The 25,285-nt window shown below is 47.9% G+C and overlaps 11 protein-coding genes and 2 non-coding genes across 13 annotated transcripts; 9 read left to right on the top strand and 4 right to left on the bottom strand.

Annotated features, from left to right (window-relative positions):
• Positions 1 to 303: 303 nt before the first annotated feature.
• On the bottom strand, positions 304 to 2,844 carry BDV27DRAFT_140254 (transcription factor domain-containing protein; the record flags this gene model as incomplete). The annotated part of the gene is made up of 5 exons (XM_032069614.1): positions 304 to 611; positions 749 to 963; positions 1,018 to 1,392; positions 1,474 to 2,580; positions 2,645 to 2,844. 5 exons carry the CDS (start codon positions 2,842 to 2,844, stop codon positions 304 to 306), a joined length of 2,205 nt encoding a protein of 734 aa, XP_031933731.1.
• Positions 2,845 to 3,296: 452 nt separating this feature from the next.
• On the top strand, positions 3,297 to 4,624 carry BDV27DRAFT_167516 (alpha/beta hydrolase; the record flags this gene model as incomplete). The annotated part of the gene is made up of 4 exons (XM_032074512.1): positions 3,297 to 3,642; positions 3,688 to 3,798; positions 3,859 to 3,950; positions 4,008 to 4,624. 4 exons carry the CDS (start codon positions 3,297 to 3,299, stop codon positions 4,560 to 4,562), a joined length of 1,104 nt encoding a protein of 367 aa, XP_031933732.1. The 3' UTR covers positions 4,563 to 4,624.
• Positions 4,625 to 4,719: 95 nt separating this feature from the next.
• On the bottom strand, positions 4,720 to 6,409 carry BDV27DRAFT_140256 (cytochrome P450; the record flags this gene model as incomplete). Its single annotated transcript, XM_032069615.1, has 3 exons — positions 4,720 to 4,872; positions 4,921 to 6,111; positions 6,161 to 6,409. The coding sequence occupies 3 exons, from the start codon at positions 6,407 to 6,409 to the stop codon at positions 4,720 to 4,722; spliced, it is 1,593 nt and encodes a 530-aa protein (XP_031933733.1).
• Positions 6,410 to 6,763: 354 nt separating this feature from the next.
• BDV27DRAFT_167518 (amidohydrolase family protein) lies at positions 6,764 to 7,867 on the top strand (the record flags this gene model as incomplete). The annotated part of the gene is made up of 2 exons (XM_032074513.1): positions 6,764 to 6,878; positions 6,933 to 7,867. 2 exons carry the CDS (start codon positions 6,764 to 6,766, stop codon positions 7,865 to 7,867), a joined length of 1,050 nt encoding a protein of 349 aa, XP_031933734.1.
• Positions 7,868 to 8,887: 1,020 nt separating this feature from the next.
• BDV27DRAFT_t5 lies at positions 8,888 to 8,959 on the top strand. The gene has a single exon. It is a non-coding gene; the product is annotated as a tRNA-Glu (tRNA).
• Positions 8,960 to 9,367: 408 nt separating this feature from the next.
• BDV27DRAFT_t6 lies at positions 9,368 to 9,448 on the top strand. Its single transcript has one exon. It is a non-coding gene; the product is annotated as a tRNA-Ser (tRNA).
• A 271-nt stretch (positions 9,449 to 9,719) lies between these two features.
• Positions 9,720 to 10,204, top strand: BDV27DRAFT_35725 (uncharacterized protein). The gene has a single exon (XM_032076427.1). The coding sequence runs from the start codon at positions 9,766 to 9,768 to the stop codon at positions 10,108 to 10,110; it is 345 nt and encodes a 114-aa protein (XP_031933735.1). The 5' UTR covers positions 9,720 to 9,765; the 3' UTR covers positions 10,111 to 10,204.
• Positions 9,885 to 13,871, top strand: BDV27DRAFT_119311 (uncharacterized protein). Its single transcript, XM_032064836.1, has 5 exons — positions 9,885 to 12,035; positions 12,093 to 12,287; positions 12,333 to 12,409; positions 12,467 to 12,704; positions 12,775 to 13,871. Exons 1-5 carry the CDS (start codon positions 10,298 to 10,300, stop codon positions 13,728 to 13,730), a joined length of 3,204 nt encoding a protein of 1,067 aa, XP_031933736.1. The 5' UTR covers positions 9,885 to 10,297; the 3' UTR covers positions 13,731 to 13,871.
• A 526-nt stretch (positions 13,872 to 14,397) lies between these two features.
• Positions 14,398 to 16,161, top strand: BDV27DRAFT_140259 (uncharacterized protein; the record flags this gene model as incomplete). Its single annotated transcript, XM_032069616.1, has 1 exon — positions 14,398 to 16,161. The coding sequence occupies one exon, from the start codon at positions 14,398 to 14,400 to the stop codon at positions 16,159 to 16,161; it is 1,764 nt and encodes a 587-aa protein (XP_031933737.1).
• A 106-nt stretch (positions 16,162 to 16,267) lies between these two features.
• BDV27DRAFT_151915 (cytochrome b5-like heme/steroid binding domain-containing protein) lies at positions 16,268 to 16,726 on the bottom strand (the record flags this gene model as incomplete). The annotated part of the gene is made up of 3 exons (XM_032071448.1): positions 16,268 to 16,392; positions 16,472 to 16,573; positions 16,639 to 16,726. 3 exons carry the CDS (start codon positions 16,724 to 16,726, stop codon positions 16,268 to 16,270), a joined length of 315 nt encoding a protein of 104 aa, XP_031933738.1.
• Positions 16,727 to 18,190: 1,464 nt separating this feature from the next.
• BDV27DRAFT_140260 (uncharacterized protein) lies at positions 18,191 to 21,102 on the top strand (the record flags this gene model as incomplete). The annotated part of the gene is made up of 14 exons (XM_032069617.1): positions 18,191 to 18,348; positions 18,407 to 18,503; positions 18,582 to 18,695; positions 18,743 to 18,837; positions 18,894 to 19,033; positions 19,092 to 19,156; positions 19,217 to 19,344; positions 19,399 to 19,516; positions 19,574 to 19,691; positions 19,752 to 20,016; positions 20,066 to 20,120; positions 20,180 to 20,378; positions 20,445 to 20,695; positions 20,758 to 21,102. The coding sequence occupies 14 exons, from the start codon at positions 18,191 to 18,193 to the stop codon at positions 21,100 to 21,102; spliced, it is 2,148 nt and encodes a 715-aa protein (XP_031933739.1).
• Positions 21,103 to 22,130: 1,028 nt separating this feature from the next.
• BDV27DRAFT_151917 (uncharacterized protein) lies at positions 22,131 to 23,455 on the top strand (the record flags this gene model as incomplete). Its single annotated transcript, XM_032071449.1, has 3 exons — positions 22,131 to 22,338; positions 22,409 to 22,834; positions 22,908 to 23,455. The coding sequence occupies 3 exons, from the start codon at positions 22,131 to 22,133 to the stop codon at positions 23,453 to 23,455; spliced, it is 1,182 nt and encodes a 393-aa protein (XP_031933740.1).
• A 742-nt stretch (positions 23,456 to 24,197) lies between these two features.
• BDV27DRAFT_140262 (uncharacterized protein) lies at positions 24,198 to 24,845 on the bottom strand (the record flags this gene model as incomplete). Its single annotated transcript, XM_032069618.1, has 1 exon — positions 24,198 to 24,845. One exon carries the CDS (start codon positions 24,843 to 24,845, stop codon positions 24,198 to 24,200), a length of 648 nt encoding a protein of 215 aa, XP_031933741.1.
• Positions 24,846 to 25,285: the final 440 nt, after the last annotated feature.

The raw sequence follows: 25,285 nt of genomic DNA on the forward strand, positions 1-25,285 counted from the left end.
TGGACTAGATTCATAGGACTGACTGATATTGTAGGCTGGGGCCGGCCCAAGGGGCAAAGGGTGGACCAAACTAAATCACTAAGCATGAGATATACAAGCTACAGGGCATTTTCCTAGCCTTCTACAAAGCCACGGATATAAGCATATTAAATTTCACAAATTATTCTCTACAATAAGTTCTGTGCATCGGCTTATCGTACAGGAATAGTAAATTATTGGCAGGTATATTGCTTGTGGTCGTGCTGTGGCCCAACTTTCGAGCCAAATTCTGTTGCACATTAGGTTAAACAACCTCGTCTTACCTCATTCTAACGTGCTATGAAAATTGAACTTTGTCAAGAACCCGAAATCGTCCAATCCAGGTACCATACTCTCTGCGAATTCTCCCCAGTCGAAAGTTGGGATTTGGGTTGGATCGCTATTCGGAAGATCGCATGAGTTACTGGTTTGATGAATCTGTGAGGCATCACCCTCTACAACTACCTGGTGTTGTGTATTGGGAACTGCTTGATGATAAGCAGCCTGCAGAAATTGGAGAGTGTTGTTGGCAGAGCGACAAATTGTAGTCATGGACTGCAGAATACCAATGGCCTCTTTCCAAGCATCCCGTGCTTTATCCAGAGTAGGTTGATCCATTATTGATGGGGCGGACATGGCCACAAGAAGGACTATAGCTGCAGTTGAGACGTCTAGCGATGAATGAATCAGCATCCAGACATAGCAAGAATAGATTCGAACGACAGCATACAGAACCCGTTGTACCACCATGCATCAGTGGCATTGGTCTGATAAGTCTCTTGGACTACGTGCGTGAGGTCGATGGCGGTCCTCACACACGCGGCCGCGCATCTGCTAAACATGGAAGAATAAAGAGCTCCTTGCGTCTCTAGCCCACATGAGTTTCGCTTCGAATAGAATTGGGTGAAGATCGGGCGGTATAGGAGAAGATGAAGATGGATATATCTGTACAGACTGATGAGCAGGTAGGCAGCTAGACTACGACGATAGGAAGCACACCTGGCACGTAGTACATTTTTTTGCTGGGAAATGGCTGCTGTGTTTGATTCCCAACAAGAAACTCCTTCAAGTGGTCTGGAGTCCCACTTCAGAAAAGGAGGAAGGTTAGCTTTGAACAAAGCCAACTCCTTCTCGACTCTGAGGACAATATCGAGGCTTCCAAGGCTCATGGTTGAGGTTTGGAGCTGATTCCGGCGTAGCTGGCCAGACCAAGCTTGGTAGATATCTGCTAGGATGATGTCCAAGATATTATAAAGCTTGATCGACTCGTTATAGAATGCCATCAAGAAAGGTCCCTCGCCCCCTTCTTGACATTCATATATTTCTGAACCACCTGGTCTGGGAACAGGGGCCAGGTGTGAGGTCATGCTTGGTCTGCCATATGTCATACTCAACGTGCTACAGACTATACCTTTAGCATTATACAAAGACAAAATAGGGAACTCAGGTTCTTACATGTCCATCATCACACATCCATGCCACGTCCGCTTACGAATTTCAGACTCCAACGGTGATAATGTAGTGAGAATATCTGATCTATGTAGTCCGATGACGACTGCCACCCTGCAGGCATTCCCAACAGAATGCCAGCAACGGCTGGGATATGGAGAGCTCTGCAGAAAAAGTCCCGTGATCAGTAAAGTCTGGACCACGCCGAGGGTGTTGATGTCCAAGAAATCGAGCCCGATAAATCTCTTCGCTCGAAGGAAGAACGAGTTTGCGACAGCCTTAGCTTCCTGTGGGGGAATATCTGCAAATTGACAGCCTAAAGCAAAGATCAAATTCAGGGCACACTGGAAGACAATGGATTTGGCGCCCGACTCTGCGCTCGATCCCAGTCCAATCTGCAAAGCCGTGGGAGCTGTGATGATTGGCTCGTCTTCTGCACGCCAGAGATTCCGATAGGCCACTTCGAAAGACGGACGGTGGAAGAATGGGTAGAGAATAAAGACTTTATCGAAAAAGTGTTTCACGAGTTGATCTGCAAACGATCGCGGCGGTAACAAAAAATCATTGATCTCGAACTTGTCGGTTGTGTCGTGAAGCCTACTATATCGTGTTTCGGCTAAACTACCTATTGGACGCGAGGGTATCCTTTGCCAAGCAAAACGCATGAGAGAGGCTGTCGATGAAGTGCCATAGAATTGGAGTCGGGTAGACCCCCGGTGCTCTTCACCTCCTGCCCCTGACAGGATGATCTGGCCCATACCCGTTATGTGGCCTTCAGCCTCATCAAATAATGGAGACTCATAGATATCCGTATCATCTTCTTCTACCGACCTAGTGTTGCTCTTGTCTCGTTCACGTTGAATGCCTGGCAGTATGCACTCCGGCGCCAGCCCGGGATTGGAGCTTATAGGAGTCGGATTCTGCCCCATGGCTTCATGATCTGAATGGCGGGGAGCCAAGGACAGGCTGGCCCCTTGTGGTAGCGTCTCGCCGTCGCCAGCGGAGCCAAGGGGCAGCCCACTTGGTGGAGTTGAGGGGTTGTGAACAACTACCCCGGCCCTAGAACAAATATCTTCCAAATCTTTGATTCGCTGATGAAGAGCATGGAGGTATCTAGTATGCATTAGAAGAAAGGGGTCATCATCTATGCCGACATATACATGTATAGTAGACTTACTCGTCCCTGCTTGTGGACCGGGAGGTCTCCGTGTTATAGACGCACTGATCATTCCGATATGAACGCCTCACGCATGGTCCACATATGGGCTTTGTTCCGTCACAGCGGATCTTCTTCTCCCTACACGAGTTACAAGCCAAAGCGACCTTGGAGCGTGTTTTAGCTCGCCTTTTCTGGTCGTCGACAGTTTTTAGGGGCATCTTGCCGGTATGAAACCCGAGTGTTGGAGGGGTGGCTCATAGTAATCAACCCGCCAGGTCTCAACCTTGCGAAGAGGAGTTGAATTGCTTTAGAAGGCGTCGTCGCTAAGTACGGGTCCGTTCCGGTCTTGTCTCCACATTTTCACTATATTGTGGGTCTATATGTTTAGCCCATCCAATAACAACAAATCAATGAGAGGCGTCGACATTGACCGGATTCCTTCCGTGGGCAGACCGACAGACTATGGATGTCGAGGAGCCGGTTCATTGTTGAGCAGCTGGCCTGGCAACCCTCTAGAATTATTTTTGAGTCCGAGGCAGGGACATCCCATATGTTTCAAAAGGCCGAGGCTATGGTCAGCTTACTGGCCTTGATCCCTATGAATACCACGTATGGAAGGTCTTCTTTAGTCACCGCCTGACCCTATCTCAAATTGTGAACAACAAAAAGAATGATGCACAAACCGACAGCATACACGAAATTTTCTTTCCTTTTTACCCTCCTATTTCGAATTTTGCCCAGCGCAGCACTCAGAATCCCCGGAGCCATTATTAGGGCCTTACTGCAAAAGTTGCCTCTTGGGCCATCCGCATGGAATGGTTTCGTCGGAGCTTTAATGGACAGCACTCCCCCACACGAGCTTCAAGCCATTCTGCCATCCACGATTGACACCTACAACAGATGGGTGGCGTCTAATGGGGCTACTCGTGCAGTAGACTTTTTGGCTGCTGACAATTCAACTCGGCTACTGTGGATTGGTCCAAGGAAGGCGAAGAATGTAGTCCTCTTTTTCCACGGTATGATACCCCACTTTCACTTCGGAACTTCACTGAACTATCTAGGTGGTGGCTATGTGATGCCCCTTTCCACAGGACATTTGGACTGGATGGCACACGTGAAGAAGGAGGCTCTCGATGCTGGGGTTCAGCTCAGTGTGTGTATTCTAGAATACGGTAAGTGAAGGAGGTGAAATGCATTGAAAGGGGGGAAAGAATTAATAACAAATTCGTCAGACTTGATCCCCGCCAATCCGTATCCAAGGCAAATGTCGCAAAGCATTTTTGCCTTGGAGCATCTCGTGGACTTGGGTTATGAACCGTCCGAGGTAGCGATTTGCCACACAATACCTGTCAATCACTAATCTAATATCACTTTCTCTTAGATTGTTTTCGGAGGTGACTCTGCAGGTGGACACCTGTCACTAAGTCTCATGGCCCATCTCCATCATCCTCGGCCCACAAACCACGGAACGAAAAATATTGTTGATCTGCATGGCACTGTACGAGGGTGCTTCCTTGTGTCTCCCCTGACATCGTTCGATTTCAAAACTGCCGCGTATCAAAGAAGGTTCAATGCCGATATTTTAAGCAGGTGGGTTGTGCATAAATGGGGGGACTATCTTGTGGGAAACTCTCCCTGGCTAGAAGAGATTTCCGAAGGGAATGGCTGGGGAATGGCACTGGATGTGCCGGAGAGCTGGTGGCTGAATTTTAGGGCCGTCGATCGTATTCTATTAACAGGTGGTTATGAAGAGGTTTTCAGTGATCACATACAGCAGCTGGGAAATATGCTCGAAAGACAAAGCCAAGGGGTTGTGACGCTCCATATGGGCAACGAAACCCACGATAGACCGTTGATGGATTTCATGTCAGGCAGGCAGCCGAGTGAAACGACCAAGACTATTACAAGCTTTGTGATATCTTGCTTCAAAGGATAAATCCCACAGTTTTGGTAGATAGAGCATTTGAATATTGAGATAGACTGATAATTCGGCTACGCTGGGATTTATTAAGCAAATCCAAGGGTAAATCTCCATCTCAGCGGATCCAATGAGCGATCCAAAAAGCGGCTGAATCTTTCCTAGACTGCAAATCTCAAATCAGGCGCTTAGCATCTTCTAACACCCCTAGCCGTGCCCCTTCCTCCAGTATCAAGCCGATATGCCGCTCACTTCTCGAAGTAGCCTTGACAGGAAAGGGCTCATCCGTCTTGTGGTGATTCAAACGCTTCGGGTCGTAAGGTCCAGCCTGCTATATATTAGCTATTGCCATTGTATCATCTTGTTGCCAACTCACTGCTTCGTAGTTGTAGCAGAACACCAAACGAGCAACATTGATGAATAAGCCCTGGAATGCCAATCGATAGCCAACGCAAATACGACGACCGCCTCCAAATTGCCAAAGTCCATGTGCAGCGTCGGTCTCATATCCATCAAGCCATCGTTCAGGTTTGAAGTCTTCTGGATCTTCACACTCGTTGCACACCGGTATCCCGTTGATCACGAACCCCACGCCTGCCGGGAAACTATAACCCTCAAATTCCATGTCGGATGTAAGCACGTGGTCGGGGGTAAAGGGGAAAATAGGCCTCCAACGCAGGAGCTCCTTGATCATAGCGCATATATAAGGCATCTTCTTCAGATCATCAATCCCAGGTAATCGAAAGTTCTCCGTCGTACTACATTGGCTGTCCACCTCTTCTCTAGCCTTTTGGAACTTGTCCGGGCAAGAAAGCGCCGCCATAGCGAAGATATTGAGCGCTTCTCTCGTCGTATCTGATCCAGCTTCGAGGAGCTGTAGAGCAACGTACATGGCCTCCTGGTCATTCCCCGTGAACTTGGTATCCGGGTGCAAGAGAACGTCCCGTACCCATGATGGAGGCGCTGTCCCGTTTTCCACCTTCTCCCGAGCTGGAATCCACCATGATCTGTAGACCTCTTCATTCCAATCCCCAAGCCTCTTCCAGTGCTTCCGCCATGGCTGCAACATGCGAGGCAGCTTATCTAGTTCTGGGAACCAGTCGACTAGGCTGGCTCCAATACTGTCAACAAATTGAGTAACTACATCTTGTAGCTCGGCAAGCTCTTTTCCCGATTTAACCAGGCGCTCCCCAAGTGCGATACGATGAACCACGGAGTTTGCGTATCGATAGTGGTGGCGATACCACCGCTCTGGCTGGAACAGATATTCTGCAAGCATCTGAGTGCTCTCAAGCTCCTGCCACGAGCCATAGTGCTTCATGGCGGTTCCGCTCAGAAGAGAGTGCATTACACGTCGTTTTTCCATCCATTGTGAAGGAGGGAGCAATAAGGAGCGCCCATTTCGGCTCACTATCCCGCTAGCTATGGGCATCGGGCTTCGTCCATTAGTGAGGGAGCCGCGTTTTGCGATAATTTCTGAGACCACGCGTTTGCTGTTCAACAAAATCCAGGTTTTGGAGCCAAGGTGCAGGGTAGTCATTTCGCCATATTTCGCGAGGTCATTATGCTGTGTACTGTCAGTTTTTGAGCTGTCTTGAACAAGAACATAAACTCACTACTCTATGCCCTCCGTCCTCCCGGACCTTCCGAAGATATAAAAGATTGCCGAATATGGGTACCCCTCGGGGGCCAGGAGGAAGCTTCCATTTCTTGCCTCGGGGTGGTCTGCGTTTTCCAACAGGTTTAAAGATTTCTTGAATGATCAAGAATATCAATCCTAGGCAAGCAGCGATGATAACAAAAGCTGCAGCAATTGGGTTTGCTGTTGCAGCTGCAGAGAGATGTGCATGGATTGATGCTCCCATCGTGCTAGCTCACGTAGAGTACTAGATAGTCGAAGCTGTGAGCATCATCTTTGGATTTATATCAACCACACGATTGCAATCGGGAATGATCCGAGAAGCAACATTACCAAAATACCTCGCATAAATATTGGCTTGCATTATTTTATTCCGGATCTAGCTGGGCGTGGACTGTACCCGGACCCGCCACCGGAATGCATCCGGGTTCCACTTTGAAGAGTTATGCCTGTTATACAAAAGCAAGCCCGCCTGGAACCTGTCTCATCTAGTCGTCTTGCCGCCATGTTGGCATTTACTGGCGTTTCTGTCACAGTTCTCCTCGTTCTTTATCTTTGCAAGCCCAATATCTTCAACACAATGAGCGAGCACACAGTAGACTGGCTCCGAGACAAGGCGATCGGCTGGAGCCATAAACCTCCACGGAATAAGATTGACACCCACCATCATTGTGTGCCATCATTCTATGCCAAGGGTGAGATATCAATTAATTTTAACTCATATGTCCCCATAACTGACATTGTTATAGCGGTTGAAGAGCAAGGGGGAGATCCGAGTGGTTGGCCAACTCCTCATTGGAGCTCGCTGGGTTCCAAGCTGCTGATGAAGCGCGTGGGAGTTAAAACTGCAGTCCTTTCTGTTACAGCTCCAGGTGCTTGTATAATGCCAAGCCGTTCGGAACGAGCGCAGCTGGCGAGAAAATTGAACGACTACTCTGCCGAGCTTCGAGACAAAGACCTGGAGAGCTTCGCCTTTTTCGTGTCATTGCCCAACATTCTTGACACCGAGGATGCACTGGCGGAGATTGCATACGGATTAGATACTCTCCATGCCGACGGGGTCACCCTCTTTACTCGATACGGCTCCACCAACACCTATCTTGGTCATCCTGATGTTGAACCCATTTGGGCTGAACTGAACAGGCGAGGCTGTGTGGTTTTTGTTCATCCAACTCACCCGGTTGATACAAACCCCGTGAATTCGAAGCTACCACAGCCGTCCATTGACTATCCTCATGAAACAACACGCACGGCAATGGATATGATCACCAACAAAACGCGACTCAAGTATCCCCGCTGCAAAGTTATACTGTCCCACGCAGGTGGCGCTCTGCCATATATCATCTCGCGCGTTGCGACTCCTATGAGTAAGGCACCAGATTTTGCAGTCTCCCATCGTATGGGAATAACACACGAACAAACAATGGAATCATTCCGTAGCTTCCACTTCGATTTGGCTCTAAGTTCGTCACCGCAAGTTCTGGATATGTTGTTGAAGATGGTTCCCCATGACCATATTTTGTACGGGAGTGATTTTCCATATGCGCCGATAGCCGCCTATCCGGCTTTCCTCGAGGCGCTGGAGTCGTATGAAATGGACCCGGAGTTGAGGGACAAGATCAATTTTGGGAATGCGATGAAGCTATTTCCACGGTTGTCAACCCCAAGAGGCGGCAGCTTGTAGTGATGTTGGTGAGCTTTAGCTAGGAGTGTCTCAACGAGGGAGTTAAGATCGAAGAGAAACTCAACAACCCTTCAATGGTGTTGGTACTAGCATTCTCATCGGTTCTTTCTCTTTGGAATCAATTTCCAGTCTTCCTGCCAAATTTTCCACACATGCTTTTCCTCTCGAAATAGTAAAGACCCACCAGGCCTGTAAATATGAATTCGGAATCATGCGTTCTTTCCTGTCCCTGGAGACCGCACTGGTTTCCCTGCCACATTTGTACTATATAGCTCTTACACCCGGTACACAGTATGTCCAGAAGCCTGCGCTTGCTCGTGCCCGAAAGAATATGCGTCAATTCTGGATCAATAATGCGCGTGGGATTGATCGAAAGCAAGGATTGAAAATTCACTGGCATAGGAGTGTACTGGCTTATATCGCGTCAAAAGAGCCTCCACTTGAGTCCCAAACAGTTGAATTTAACACGCAGTAAACAGGTAACGCTTAACAAACGTATTATTTTAATCTCATATTTTGGGCATTTAAGTATTGCTCATATTCCAAGGTGCAGTGTCCCTGCTCCCGGTGAAGCAGGGAAGCAAACGACATAGATCCTAAAGATCTTAATTTGATAGCTACATCATCTCATATAATAATGAAGAGTTCTCTCTATCTACCCTTTCAATAGTTTACTGGGAATTCAACCTCATTCTCAGGGTAGCATTTCCTTGGACTGATTTTGCCTCGTAGCGCGAGCTGTCCTTTATATATCTTGAGTATGATATATTGCCCGCGAAAATATATATTTGTAAAGTCGTTCAAAAAACATCCTTCTGTCTCCACCTAAGCCATAATATATATGTAAATACTTGACAGAATGTGAAATATCTTTTACACCCGTCAACTAGATTATGTATATTCCCAAGGTCGTCGATAGCAAGTGGTTGTTCAGCCTTTGGACCGACGCAGGAAGCTGAGTTTTTCAGTGAGGAGTATCTTGGTTTATATAACATATAAGATTGAGCACTTCAACAACCATCCGATGTGGTGTAATGGCTAACATCGCTGTCTCTCACACAGCAGCTCGGGGTTCGATTCCCCGCATCGGAAGCATTTCTTTTTCGTCTTTTTTTTTTCTTCCCCGTCTAGTCCAACGCTTACTCCGTACGGTCGGTCGTCTTCACGGACGCATCTTATATAATCTGATTCTTATCCTGACGAACATCCATATTTCCCTCTAGTCATGGTCGATCACTTATATGACAAGCTTCATACCACCACCGACCTGCATTACGCCCAAGCATAAATTTAATACCACAAATTTACTCTAGCTGCTTATTCAGAAGTGATAGAGGAATCCATCACCGGAACCACTGAAATGAGTAAAAAGGCATGGCTGACCGCTTTTTTTGATTCAGTCTTTCTTCAGCTGCTCTCTTTTTTGTATTGCTGGTTGCATCGCCACTGCACCAGTCGCTCCCCTCATGTAGTCAAAGAATTGACAAATATCTCAACAAAGTCAGTGTGGCCGAGTGGTTAAGGCGACAGACTAGAAATCTGTTGGGTTCGCCCGCACAGGTTCAAATCCTGTCGCTGACGTTGAAAATTGAAAGCTTGCTTTCGCGGTTCTTTTTTGCTCCCGTCTCGTATGTGTGACCCACTTTTTTGCTGGCTCAAGATTGTGTGGCCTACCATTACCATGCTGGAGCGTCGTTTGTTCCCACTATCCTAATTCTTATCCCTGTGCGGAGCATGCCCCGTTCTATCACCCATCTTATCAGTTCCCCTGCTGGTTATGAGACAGCGTGCGTAGGCCTTTCACCTGGGCGGGAATCTCACAAGGGATAGGAAGTGCATTGCCCATACATACCTGTACGACTCAGAGCCACAGTGAAACCATCTATTACTAAACGGATATGCGAGACAATGCACGAAAGAGCCTAGCTAGGGCTCGATCCTCCGCACGAACGATCGGAAGTAAAGTGCTGACGCCGACACGCAGGCTATTAGGGATGACGTACAGGAGCGGATGGTTCTTTGTGCTGCAATATTCGCTAACTCCTTACGCAATAGTATGCAAAGCCTACATGGTATTTTCATTGTTATTTGTCTCTGTTGGTAATCGTCGTCTGGCATGTCCGGGATGTCGGGAGGTCACGAGCGTCGACTTTCCGCATTACCCGCAAAGGCCATCAACTGCGGCTTTAACACTCTTTCCGATATCCATCTTGAATTCTAATATCGCCGGTAACAATGTGTGAGGAATACGGATGTTGCGGTACGATGCATGGGGTACAGATTACGATTCTTTCAATCATGACTTCAACGTCGTTTGAGGGGTATACATTTAAATTAAGGCGGTCACGCCCTTTCTCCCTAGGTTGCCTTTGCTCTATATGCCCCCAATAACTTATTACTTTGTACTATACTAGAAAAATACAATTCACAATGGCTCCTGGAATCTTGGTCAATGGTTTCCACGACCGTCCTGCACCATCCTCGACGCTCCCCATGCGCCGACGACCGTATCCTCACGAAGGCCTCCGGTTCGAGCCCAAACTTAAACCCAAATCGTATCGCATGGCCGGTACTTCAACGGACTCAAAGATACTGTTCCTGGATGTGAATATTCTTGACTCAACAGGGAATGACGCATATCGTGGCGATGTGCTGATCCATGGGGAGCGCATTGTCTCGGTTGGGTCGGTCCCCGATGTTGAAGCGCTTCGCCATGACCCGAAGGTCCGTGTCATCCAAGGTCGTGGACGCACTTTGATGTCTGGTCTAGGGGATGCTCATACACATTGGACTTGGAACAATATCGCTCTTGAGCTGCTGGGTGACATTGGCGTGGAGGAGCACACTCTGATTACAGCACGCTCGGCGCTTTGTTATCTGGACTCCGGATACACCATGTGCTATGGCGCCGCATCTGCCAAAGATCGCCTGGATTGCGTCGTCAGAGACGCCATCAATCGCGGTACGTTGCCCGGGCCGAGACTTCTAGCAAATGGCAGAGAGATCGCCAAGCGAGAGGGGGAGCTTGCGGCTGGAATTACTGCCTTTGCCGATGGCCCATTGGAAATGCGAGAGGTAATCAGGCATCATGCTAAGATTGGTGTTGATCAAATCAAATTGAGTATGTCCGGAGAAGCGATCACTGAAACTGTGTCGGCCGAGGAATGTTTCTTCACCGATGAGGAAACAGCTGCCTGTGTGGATGAAGCCCATCGTAATGGGATTAGGGTTTGTTCCCATGCACGTGCTCGAGACTCGGTCATCCAATGTGCCAGACACGGCGTCGACGTCATTTACCATGCCTCATATACCGATGAAGAGGGCATGCAGTTGCTCGAAAAGGTCAAAGACCGAGTTGTCGTTGCCCCCGCGCTCAACTGGCTCTATGCGACCGTTTACGAGGCGGAGCCCTTTGGGTATTCCATGGAAAAGGCTGAGCAGGTCGGGTACCGTAAAGAACTGGAGACAGCCACAAAGGCTTTGAAGGAGATGCACAAGAGGGGTATCACTGTTCTTCCAGGAGGTGACTATGGTTTTGCCTGGTGTCCTCATGGGACGTACGCTAGGGACCTTGAGCACTTTGTGAAGCTGTTGGACTTCACGCCGATGGAATCCATTGTCGCTGCGACAGCTGGAATAGCCAAGCTGTTTATGCAGGAGGACGAGCTGGGCAAGATCCTTCCAGGGTATTATGCCGACTGCATCCTGGTCAATGGTGATCCTCTGAAAGATATTGCCGTCCTTCAAGACCATTCGAAGCTAGATGTGATTATGATTAACGGCCGGATCCACAAAGCTCAGCTGACGGAGTTCATTAATATGACAGCGGTTCCTTCATCATTGGAAGAGGAAAAGAGCTATTTCAATTTTGTAGCCTTTGAAGACGGCTTGGGACGGTCTCGCATTGGCCATCTCGACCTTGGTGACTCCACAATCCAACCGTTGACTATGGCTTCCGGCTCACCCCTTGCCAATCTGAGCCAGGTTATTGAACTGGGCTACGAGGGGGTTGTCCGCGCTGCGGAATCTCCATTCCCGCTGGACTCGGTGAAGTTGTTGCCGCCTCTCTCAGATCGAGATGTTCTTTGTATTGGTGAGAACTACCGCAAGCATATCAAGGAATACCGGGAGAGTGGATATGCTGCTGCTGATAACAAAGTAACTGACAGTAAGCGACATTATCTCTTTGAAGAAACCATATGTGGAAGATGCTAATTGTATACAGGCCCCAACGTCCCAACTGTTTTCACTAAACGCAGTACGAGCATCACTGCTAGTGGAACGGATATCTATCCCCATCCTGGATTTACTCAAACAATGGATTATGAAGGTGAATTGGGTATCATCATCGGCAAAGTAGGCTTTTCCATCAAGGAGAAAGATGCTATGGATTACGTCTGGGGCTATACGATCATAAATGGTACGTTTGTGGGACCAAACGATAGAAACCTTCTAATAAATCTAGATCTATCCGCCCGCGAGAGACAGCGAGACCACCGACAATATTTTATGGGAAAATCACCAGACACCTTCTGTCCTATGGTATGTTTGGATCCTTATCTTACCCAAGTACACTTAGTTGATAGCCTATTTTGTCAGGGACCGGTTGCTGTTGAAGCTGCAGCATTACCAGGAGAAATTAGAGTACAAACCCATGTCAATGGTGAAAAGCGTCAAGATGGCACCACCGCAGACCTGATCTTCTCTATTCCCAAGTTGATAGAGACGGTATCAAGTGGCATCACCCTTCAGCCGGGCGACGTGATCGCAACAGGCACTCCACACGGCGTTGGAGTTGGCCACCATCCGCCGAAATTCCTTAAGCCAGGCGACCTGGGTAAGTCCAGTCTCCCGAATCTCCTAGAGAGTATGTCCCTAGGCTTCAAAGCTAACAGAAAATCTCTTAGTCGAGGTGAGCGTCACTGGCCTTGGAAAGCTTTCCAACCGCATTGCGGATCCTGGGAGCAAGAACCCTACTGTCGATCGTGTCCTCCAGAAGCCATCGAGCATCCCAACTTTCAACCTTGATCGGACTTGGGGCGGTGTTGGGTTGACCAAAGTCGGACCCGATCATTACATCAACGTTCGAGAATTGGGATCCCAGAGTCCAGATGCAGAAACGATCATTTTCATCCATGGGCTTGGTGCCAATCTGGAGTACTATGCGCCACTTGTCCAAGCTGCTGGGCTAGAAAATGACTACCGTATCATTCTCTACGACCTCGAGGGACACGGCGCAACGCCCGCCCGCGCCTCCTCAACTGCTACCTTGCAGACCTTCGCGAGAGACCTCGACCTGCTTTTCGCCGCCAAATCTATCACTTCTGCCACTCTTGTTGGCTGGTCCCTTGGCGGGTTGATTGCTATGTTCTTCGCAGAAAAGCACCCGTCTCGCGTCACGACGTTGATCCTGCTCGGACCAGGACCAACTCCTTTCCCAGAGCCTGCCGTTGAGGTATTCACCAAGCGTGCCGCTCTCGTTCGCGAAAAAGGTATGGAAGCGTCGGGAGTGGCCAACGCTGTGGCCACGGCTGCCACCTCCAGCGTGACCAAATCACGGCCTTTGGCCATTTCCGCGGTGCGCCAATCCCTGTTGGCTACTCATCCGGAGGGTTATGCCAAAGGATGCATCGCGCTTGCGAGATCGAGGGGTACAGATATCGCAGTGGAAAATCTGCGAATGCCGACTTTGATTGTCGCGGGACAGGAAGATGCGATTTCGCCAATTAAGTTGGCTCAGGGTTACCGAAGCAAGATACCCAATTCGCAGGTGGAATTACTCAAGGACGTGGGTCATTGGCATGTATTTGAGGATCTGGAGGGAACTGCACAGGCTATCAAGAGGTTCTTGGGACGTTTGTAGCTTGTCTACCACAGATGGGAGAGGGGTTGTTTGATGATTGCGTGTATATTCTCTTGTTTCCTCTTTTTGTGTCTTTTACTCAGGATACTGTTGTTTTTCACATTTATATTCATCTGAAATTGAGATCAATATTGTATAGTATTGATAAGCTCCATTCCGTAGCACTCCCAGTGGCGTAGCGCTTACACATGATCCTGTAAAGCCCTGACTCGCAGCTGCAAAGTGACGTACAAATCTACCCCCCTGCTGGGATCCCATTACTGGAAACGAGAAAGCGCCCATGCAGGTTCCATCATTCCGAGAGTACCGAGCAAATGGGCGGTCTGGACTTGCCCCCTCGTATTGCTTTAATAGCGAGCGTCGTCATTCTGGTCTAGTTTAAATGTTAATGATCCTTCGGCTCTGACAGCAGCCTCCAGTTTGACCATAAATCCGGGGCAGAAAAGGAGGGGAAAACAAAGAAACAGAACCAGTCTTCCCCGCATTTATCCTTGTTATAACCTGTGGGTCCGCCCGTACTTTCTTATACGACTGACCCGACCAACCCTATCCCTCTCGCTCGTGGTTACACATATTGTCGACTCGCCCGATCTACGGCTTAGGACAGCAGTGATATATGGGAAGAAAAGGTAGACTCAGTGATTTCAAAGCCAGTAGATCATATACAATGGACACCGACCCTCCCCCAGAGCAACCCCCACAAACCCGACGCCGCCGCACCAGGCTCGCCTGTGAGGCGTGCAAGATCCGGAAACGCAAATGCGACGGTCAAACACCATGCGAATCCTGCAGTCGATATGATTACCGTTGCTGTTATGAGCCTCCTCCTCGCAAAAGGCGACTCACGACCGTAGCCGCCGGACAAACATTCTCGCCACCAGTTACACTGCCATCGCCCGGTCCAGTACCGCCTTCTTCTACGACTCTGGAACCCAGTAGCCGTCGACCAACTGAAGAGAAATCAATGGAAGCCAACTCCGGGGTCATCTTTCCACAGTTACTGGGCCTTAAGCTGAGTCCCGACCATGCGCCTTCTATGCAGCACGGCTCCGGGTGGAACTTGGGTGTGCGCCGGAGTCCGCATCGTTCGGAAAAGAGCATTACCTGGATTTTGTCGCAGGCTGCGTGGCAGAAGTTGTTTGGTGTTTATGTCGAAAAGATTCATCCTGTGTATGGGTTTTTGGATCTGGAGGTTGTGGCTGGGCAGGCGGGGAGGAGGTGGGAGGATCCCTGTGCGTCAAACGAGTATGATGCTGTTCTGTGCGGGGTCGGGGCATTAGGATCATTGTTCTCATCTCGGTCAAAAGCAAGCGAACAGGAACGTCATTTGATTGACTGCGCGAAGGATATTCTCGAGACGACGAGTACGTTGGTTGTCAGTCCGGGGGTCCACGATGTGGAGGGCTGGTTGCTACGCACCATGTATTTGAGATGCCACAGTACGCCGCATGCTGCGTGGATAGCCTCATGCACAACGATGCATATTGTCGAGGCTGCTGGGTTACATCGTGAGTCCACTCGTGGCTCACTGGTTTTTCCAGAGATTAACCCCGGCGGCCAGCCGGAAAACGTGGAATGTAGACGACGGTTGTTCTGGATTGCCAAGTTACTCAATACATGGATTTCTTTCGAGTATGGTCGATCGCAGGTCGTCATTCGAGGTGCTCAGTGCCCGGCTCCTACGCTAAAAGCTGGGGATCCTACAAGTGATCTCATTTCACTGTTCCAGTTATCGGAAAAGTTAGACCCGGACCAGACGGTCCAAGTATTGGAGTTGGAAGAGTCGCTTGTCCGGCTGGAAGATTTTCAATTTGAATCCGACGCTGTCATTCTATCTCAGAGTGTGCTCGCCTTTACTATCTATCGCCGCCTGCAATTACTGAACTCAACCGCTAATATGACATCTATCGTCGACCGGGTCATTCGATTAGGCTGTAGAGGCCTCGCCGCTTCATCCAGATCCATCGATGCTAGCTGTCCTTGGTGGCATGTTAGTAACGTCCCATTCCAATTTACATGCATTCTTCTCGCAATGGATACGCGGAAATCACTCGTCCACGTGAAGGATTCACTCGCTACGCTGAAGAAAGCAGCCGACCACTTCGCTACACAAAAGGCACGAAAAGCATACAAAAACATCGACTTCCTAGTCAGATTATCTCAGAAACGGAAAGAACAGGATGCGGCCCTGTTGAATGAATCCGTAGGATCAAGCCAAGGTAAGCCAGATGATCCAACGGCCGAAGAGCAATTGAATGGGTCTGTATCACCTCTTGGGGGCACCTGTACGGAGGATACCTGGTCTGCAGACACGCTGCTTAATCCAATGGATCCGGCTTCATTGAATTATAGCTATGACTGGGATATCTTTGTACGGGATGCATTGGACTTTTCGACTACGTTTCCTAGGTTGGCGGAGCAGGAATATTGATTCTTTCTCTTGTTGATGAGTTCTGTTTAGAGAATGTAGTCACAAAGTATACTATACAATCAACTTTGGAGATAGAATGATTGATTATATTATTGTAATATATAAGCTATTCGACCCATTCTGGTTTAGAATATGGATTGCTGACTCCCTCCGTCCATCCAACTCTTAGTTTTTCTAATGATTTGTTTGCGAAGACCTTTCGTCGTTCCCCATGGATAGCATGGTACTGCCCTGTTTGCTGCATTAGCTCTTACTCTTGCTGTTTGAAATGCATCTTAAGCAAGCTTAGATGTTTAAGGGGAAAACATACATGAACAGTCGAACCCAGCGAACCGTCTCAACACAGCCTCACCCCCAGGATGTCCAGATAGAAAGGGTGTACAGTCGTAGACGATGTCATCAATCACCAACCCTGCTTATGTTAGTTCCTTTGTACTTCGGCTTCTAGGGTAATTGTTGTAATTGTAGTTGACGTACAAATCTCGGGGTTATCCACTCCGTTCCGTTTCGAGACTTGGTCTGGGGAAATGTAGGGGAGGACGGTCGTATTCTTTTTCGAATACATGGTTTTTGTAGAATGTTTGGATAACCAAATATGATGGATATTATAACGTAGATAGTAGAGAAACTACAAAAGCAAAAGAAAAGATTCATATGATATTAAGTAGTCACAAACATGACGTCTTAAACAGCTACCACTCCCGCCCATGGCTCAAGTCCGGGGTAGAAACAAAGGCAAGGCCTTTCCCGGTTCCAGGACCCAGGAATCTGGGTCATATCCCTGTCTAGCCTGCTCATTAGTGGCAATTCTGAGTATGTGGGGGTTACGTTGGCTACGCATGGAGCGGATGGAAAGGGTTCGGTGGGAAGTAGGTAGGGTATTGCGGATATTGCGGGAGTGATCTTGACCAGTCGGGTCCTCGATATTCGCGTTCTTTATGTATGTGCCGGTTGGACCGTGCATTGGCGGTCAGTGCGTTACAAGTACAACAGGGGGTAGTTTATGGGGAATGCTTCGGTAGAGGTATGGGATAGCGGGGTGCTCGCGTGGTGGCTAAGTTTGGGGTTGGGTGTGTGATCACTGATTCTCAATCTGGGGGATTCTGGATGTTGGCTTGGCACTTGCGGGCTGAACTGTAGTGTGCCTTTTACGTCTGAGAGGATATGTGGGTTGGGTCAATACGGTTTCTTTTTGGTGACTATGTGACGAGGGTGTGGCACGCCGCAGAGGTGCTAAGCACAATGACGATAATCCTTGTGCTCAATGACAAAGGGCTACTCTCGTGAGGCTTGGGTCCATGAGAATAAATGGTGGCAAAACACTCTGTCATATCAAAGATCCCTCCCGTGTAGTCCGTAGGAAGAATAACAGCGCAAGACTTATTTAGGCAGCATCGACATGCGTCCACTAAGGTACTATGTTGTATTTGATATATACCATGGTGTGGAGTCTATGAATAATGAAATGGTCTCGAGCCATAGATGATATGCAAAAGCCATAGCAGAAGATACCTATATTGATACGAGGTGGTACTTGTCGTGGTTCCCGGTGTTTCCTCACCGCATTTGATCGTCGAAGTTCTCGATATGGGTCTGAAATACCCCCACTAATTGACCCACAGGGGCCATACAGATTACGGCTTCCAATCGTATAAGTGGTTATGTTGGGCCCCTTCGAATAGCTGTACCTCGCCGATCAGCATTTGCCGGATGCCAATCATAGTTAGCCACGCTTGAGAATCTTCAGCTGATGTGGAGTTTTGGTCTGAAGGATGGCCAGCTGAACGATGAAAATATAACGATTTAAATATTTACATAGATTGATTCGTTCATGTAATAATAACATTCATTTCTACCAGCCAGTTGAGGTGGACTGGAGTAAGTGGAAGATCACGCCTCACCTGTTTCTAAACTAGCTATAAAGAACGGCAGTCCACTGCTGCTAGACCACGCATTTTCATGGGCTTTAGTACCTCTTATACTATTTGACATAAAAGCTACTCCTTACATATCCGAGTCCGATTGCATGATGACTGCCTCTCATCTTTTCAATATCAAAACTGTGGACAAGACGGGGGAGGTCAAGCTGACGAATCGCGTCAATATCGAGAAAGATATCGAAGAAAAGGCCACTTTACATGATATTAGACAGTTATTGGTGTCCGCTAAGAAGCTAGATTCAGCAAAGTAAACTATTCATATCCACCATGATGCATGGTAGCAACAGTAACTAATTCATGCTCAGGGCACGGTTTGCATTCTGTGGCAAAGATGGTGCTCGCGTGGGTGATGATTTCAGTTGGAGCCTCTATAAGGCCCTCGTCACCGAGAGTTCGGATCAGGTATGGTAATATGTCAAGGAAAGGCCTAAGGCGACAAGCTCAATATCCATTTAGGACTCGAAGGTGAAGCTGCCGGAGGGCACTCATGTTCATGATCTTTGTTTTGAGTCACCGGAAAAGTCTACTAAAGAAAAGTCACTGAGTAAGCAGGCGCAGGACCTTCTTGATAGCAAGTTAGATATGGACCTTGTGGTTTGTAAATTCCTTAAATTAATGCGTCCTCCCCTAATAATGAACAGAAAAACAAACCCGAGCTGATTACAGCCACTCTTAAGGAGCTGGCTAGCAAATACAATCATGACAATTTTAAAGCTGCTGCTGGAGGCGACGTTGTGTATGTTGAGATTTTATACCATGACCCTGTGCACAAGTTGACTGATAATAAATCAGAACGGCGGCGGCTTTGTCCCAGGAAGACTGGGACATTGTTATGCGCAACACGCAATATCTGAACGGCCATCGGGTGGTGTTTTCAGAACTGGAGAATGGAACTAAAGCGTTTAAAAGGATCGACAAAGCCCCATTTGCCGGTATGTCTTCCTTGCGAAAGTGGGTTCTACGCATAATAACTCACTCTATTATTTGTAGCTTTCTCTACTGCCCCTAGAAAGATATTTTCTTTCGAAAAAGCCGACAAATCCATCCGTGTCGAGGTGAGCTTGAGACCCAATAATCTACTTATTTCCCTTGCCCACCACGCTGATAGCAAATAGGGAGAGTACCGAATTCCTCGATATGTTGTTACAGATGACTCCTATGTCAATGTCTTTGAAACGGCGAGTTCATTGTCTGAAAGTGTCGCTTCCAGCTCTTTTTCCCAGATGGATATTGAAGCCTCGGCGTAAGCCACGATTCGCACTCCGTGACACCCTAGTATACTGATTGAATTATACAGTGGCGGAAGCCTTTTTGGCGCGAGTTTGTCTGTCAAAGGCGGTTTTAGTAACAGCGACAGGCAAGCCCTCGCTACATCAACCTCTAAATCAGCGAGGTCCATGAACATCACCTATAATGTTGGCCGCACGCTTTGGCAATTGTATCCATCACTGGAGGCTAACCAGCTTTCATAGTTCCCCAGGGTGGTCCTACACCTCGACTCCAGAAGCTTGGAGCTGACGGAGGAATGCAAAACGGCATTACAGGAAGTCAAGTGTCCGGATAGTCTAATAAAGTTTCACCAGGACTTTGGTAGGAGACCTCCTGTTTGCTCACTCAAAGAGAATATCTCATAACCTGAATCCATCATAGGCCATTTCTTTGCGACCAATGTTGAGCTTGGTGGAAAGCTCGTTGCTTCAGAACAATTTACATCGAAGGATTCGGCCAGGGCAGAAGAGAAGGCTAATGCCATGAAGGCTAGTGCTAGTGCTTCATTTTCTTACGGGGCATTTTCTGCCTCTGCCAGCTACACGCAGGAGAACCAGGCCAACAGTTCCAATAATACCTCGAGGAGTCAAATGACAAACCAGCTCACCTGGGAGGCCCGGGGCGGCGACACAATCCTTTGTAATGAGTAAGGAGGCACTGAGAATGAGATGTGCAAGGAGCTAACGTTCGTTTAGCCCTCCAAACTGGTGCCCCACTGTTAAACCATTTACCAACTGGAGAGTCATCAATGTACGTCTCATTTGATATCCGAGTATGGCTCGGCTCTTATACTAACATTCTCTTCATAGCAAAAAGACGTAATGGCTTTGGGTGATCTTATCGGGACTTTCCAAGACTTTAAGCATATTCCAAGCCACTTTGACGCAATTCGAAAGGAATCCAGACATTCGGTTGCTTGCAAGTTCCGCCTCCGGGCTAATAAACAAGAAGAGGTTGGAGATGATGAATTCTACGGAGTGCGTAAAAAGGATCAGAGAAAGAACTTGTGTAAGTGATTGAATGAATAATCTCATTCCACGAAAGACTAAACCTACATATCTAACATGCTATTAGATAACTACCTGCAGCGGTATAAGACGGAGCTAGAGAGGGACAATAAAATCACTACTAATCTTGGATTTGCCTTTGCGGAAGTCTTAGATCCCGTTATGTTGCAGTTTTACGGTGCTTTCGAAAAGCGAGTCGCAAGCCCGTCCTTTACCGATGATTTCAAGGAATATATTGGGATTGATAAAATCGACAATCATAATGCAGGCTGCGATTTCGAGGTCGAAGTTGTGGTTGAGCTGAATGCAAAGCCAACGGTATGACGTCCCAAGTATTATCAGTCATCCGATGTCATTTTTGCTTCTAACACTCCCAGCAGTTACAATTGAACGTCCCGTACCTCATCCGCGCCCCACAGCGTAACACCTATCTTGCCGCCGACACATCCGGCAGTTACAAAGGCAGATTTTTCGGTTACTTGTTCTATGCCCGTCAGTCCCGTGCCAGCAAATTCATGTTCCGAAAGGTAGGGGCCAGAGAGAAAAAGGGCATCGTTGAACACAATATGGAGGTCGAACTGGCGTATTGCAATGATGCTGGAGAGCCTACCGCTGTTGTTCAACGTTTCGAAGGTGATCAGACGACTCTGGTACTGAGCAAATATGGAACACCGGATTCATCGAGTTTCAGTAAAGAGCACAACGCGAAATTGGAATATATTTAGGGCTCATCCTAGAAAGTGGTGGTAGCATTGGAGAAATTGAGGGAGGGATTTTGCTTGCATTATACTTTGATATTGCACCCCAGCTTCATTTCTGTTCTAGCAGAATCCCCTTATGGCGATTTTCCTCTCAATAGCGTCGTCTTAGGAGAGAACACTAAGTAAACCTTGTTTTATTTTTTATTTTCATTTTTTTTTTCCCGCGGCATACATACATAATAGATGAAGATGTTAAGGCTATCTTCTAACTTAGAGTACTTCCTCGCCCAACCGTCCACGATCCAATAAATAACACTCTTCAATATGCTACAGCTTTCCTGATCCCCGTATTTGATGGCTTATGGTGATCATCCTGGGCAAAAGAAAAAAAAAGAAACGAGGGGAAGCGGAGCAGAAGAGCTTGCAACCTAATTTTTTAGTGCATTTGGAGTCAGGGTAGTGGGAGCGATTTCCGTGGAATACGACATAAGCAAACTCTTCTCCACTGGATAGCATCGGGAGTGAGACACTGAAACAAGACGTCCAAAAGGCTGACATAATTTGGGCATGACTTCTGATGAACTAAGGAGGTGAGATCTCTAGAACTGATTCTGTTGATTACCACGATATAAACATGATATTGTTACCTATTGTTACCGTACCAAGATTCTCAGGGAGGGACCGAAGTTGACTGACTCTACAACGGCAATCTCGGCAGAATAGTACATAGCTAGTCAGATGTCATGGAGAAGGAACTTGAATAACAAGGCCCTTGGCTGTGTCTGGTACTAAGATGAATGGCTCTGGTTCTGTGACGTGCGTGGCTTGCCTCGGATCCTGGGTAGAGCTCAGCACAAAGAGCCCTAATCCTCCTATCACGCCACAACTAACCGACTATTGAGATTACGCTTGTCTGCTCCTAATGTTTGTGAGCACAACCCTTCGCGTCTGTCAAACATAATTTTTATACAATGTGCGTGCCACTATATTTTATCTTACAGTTATTTGTGTCCTGTTTGACCGCGGGCGGCAAAGCAGTCTTGAACGCCGCAATGAGTTCGCTTTCTTTCGCAGCCAAGGCCTGTCGGCTTTGCATAACAGCAGCAACGGATGACTTTGATAACAAGTTACTACACTGGTGTGAGCTCGAGGGGTTTGATACGACTTTTATCACTTATAACTACGATGATCGCCACTATGTTCACGAGCTGAATGCTGTGAAGCAGGGACTTGGGGTCAGCGAATCATACGCAGTGATAGGTATGTATAGCTAATGTTTTATGCAAATCGGGCCAGGGACTCGGCTAAATTTGTGAATCTACACGTTGAGGCTTCGGCGATGCGGCTGCATTTTGTCTCGAGCATTATCTCAAAGTCACTAACACGAGCAAGCTTTGCGCCCTCGTAGCGTACTACCCATCGCGAATCCCGGATCCTGAATGCCGTTACGCCTCATCTATGCGCGTCCTTGTGCACCTCGCAGATCAAACAGTCCAGGTGCTCTCTGCTTCTCACGATCATAAGAGACATATTGTTAAACGACGTGTCGGGGCAGGGCAGGGTACGGGAGACCGGCTGGACTTCGGATATCCGGCATACTCATACCCTGGCATAGGTCCAGGATTTGCAGAAAGTGACTTGGACAATTATGATCCGGTAGCCACTGAGATTGCATGGACCCGGACTTTGTCCGTTCTGCAAAGTGGGTTTCAGAAGCAGCTAGATTTGGAAAAGACTTGGGAAGATGTTCAACAGGGTAAGTGTCCGGTACAGCGCCATTCTCGAACCTATATTCAAATAGTGGCGAGTGGCTGTTGACGGCTTCGAAGAGAAGTATTTCTCATCTGATATGCCTACCGCGATGAGCAATTATACCACGGAGGAAACTCCCACGGTCACATATACCCCGACACTGAAAGGTGCTAGTGGCATAAAGGCTCTTCATCAATTTTACAAAACATCCTTTCTACAGGGCAGGCCACCCTCGATGCGTCTCCGTTTACTTTCCCGGACAATCGGTGCAGATAGAGTAGTGGACGAGATATATGTGACGTTCAAACATACTCAAGAAATGCCGTGGATCCTTCCTGGCTTGCAGCCAACCGACCGACAGGTGGAGATAGTACTTATCAGCATTGTAACACTCCGTGGTGGAAAACTATATTCGGAACACATATACTGGGATCAAGCAAGTGTCCTTGTTCAAGTTGGTCTGATTGACCGTAACTCAGTTCCTGAGCAGGCCAAAGGGATCACTGCTCTCCCGATTACTGGAAGGGAGGCCGCAAAGAAGATTCTTCTGCACGATAAGGAACAAAGCATGGAGCCTGAAATTGCATCCATGGCTGCACAGGTGGATGGATCGGATATACATTAAGCAGTCGCTCGATGGATCTTGCAGGGATACAATGTCGGCGACGCCTTCTGGCACAAAACCCCGTAAGAAAAATATACTTATCATTACCAGCGCGATCGGCAACTTAGAAAGCAATAAATGCCGACGAGTACCCATATTGTTGTCCCGATTTTGGGATGTGCGGGGGTCCTCGAGCCATTCTAGTAATGTTGCTGACGAGAGCTATATAAAAGCAACGAAATTTGTAGTACAGAATAATCCTCCTTGCTTTCGTTTTTCTTTCGGTTTTTCTTGCTTTACTAAATTCTCCCTCTAAACATGTTAATTGCGGCGACTTTGCCCCCATCGCTGCATAAACTGCTAACCAGCCGGGGTTACTTCAGGCTAGGAGAGGATTTCTTTCCATAACAATCCTCCATCTAGGTAAGGATGCACTACATGTTTGTGGCGATCATTCCAATTATTGTTTAAATGATCCGTATGCTTGATAACGAGAACTCGCAATAGCTTAGATACCTCCTTTGTATATTTTTACTCTTGCTAATTTGACATCATTTAAACATCGATCCATACACGTCCACCATGTAATATACATTCAGTGACCAAAAGGCCTTTATATATAGTAAAGGAAATCAACCGCCGAAATTGAACGCGATTAGGAAACAAAACAAGCAAGTACAGGCTTGAATTCATTTTCTAGTTTCTGCCGAAGCATTGTTGTTAGCACAGGACACCAACCACCATGAGCAATAAACATAGGCACTTACAGTAGCTGAAGAGTCAGATCGCCATGGATCTTTGCTTTAAGTTGGACTTCAATATCCAGGTTTAAGTCCAGTCGCAGCCGTAGCTGCTCGTCCTTGCCTTTCTTATCCTCCGACTGTCCTCCAGAAAGAGCACCACCGACCACCTTTCCAGCGGTATCGGTGACCGTGTTGACAGCTTTGGACCCCGCGGCTTGTACAAGCTCCCCAGCCTCGTTCACTGTGTTGCCCACATCCCCGACATTACCCAAAGGAACCATCTCTTGCTGCCCCCGCCGACGTCGTCTACGTCGCGGGAGATTCTGAGCTGGCTGATCTTCCTCCATTGTCTCTCGTTTGGGGGCTGGTGCTGCCTGTGGCTCGGGCTGCATCTCCGGTCCCGAGGATTGAGCATCAACACTTTCAGTATCCCCCTGGTTGGCATCCATGCTCTCTGGCTCACGAGCTTCGTTGGGCGGAGAGGTCTGTGGTATATCCGGTGATGAGCTCCCTGCTGTATCCGGATTACCAGATTGTTGCTTGTTTGTTTCTTCGGCCGTAGCCTGTTTCTTTCGTAGCTTGGGTGGTTTACGCCTGGCAGGCGGCTGCTGGATAGTGGAATCTGGTTTTGTATCTTCGATTTGGCTCGGTTTCGGTGACTCGGCCATCTCAACTAAAAAGCAATGTGAAGTGAGAATGCGAGGTCGTATTGGAGCTTTACATAATTAGGAGGAGGCGGGAGGAATTCTCATCCATGGGGCAGGTAGCAACCATCTTCGAGAAAAGCTCATTAGCTTATTAGTAGCAATGTCACTGTGATGTCAATGGGTCCGGCTGTAATGGTCGAAGGATATGGAAATGAGTCAGGATGTGTAGGTAGCGACTCAAACGAGCTGGCTACTACAGCCGAAATAGAAGGTTTTGTCCGCTAGTTCGGCCCCTTGTTTTAACTCTCAAATGGTGGTTCCGCTTCTACCTGTTGGTCAACTAGTACCTCTTGATAGGAGCGAGTACTAGTCAATGATGTCGCCCCGATGGGAATAATGCTTCTAGGATGTTTGTCATCCGTGGTTTAGGCCGGTTAATGTCTCCTGCTGAACGCGTGTAC

Source organism: Aspergillus caelatus, assembly GCF_009193585.1.
Source record: "Aspergillus caelatus strain CBS 763.97 unplaced genomic scaffold BDV27scaffold_2, whole genome shotgun sequence".
Classification (NCBI taxonomy): Eukaryota; Fungi; Ascomycota; class Eurotiomycetes; order Eurotiales; family Aspergillaceae; genus Aspergillus; species Aspergillus caelatus.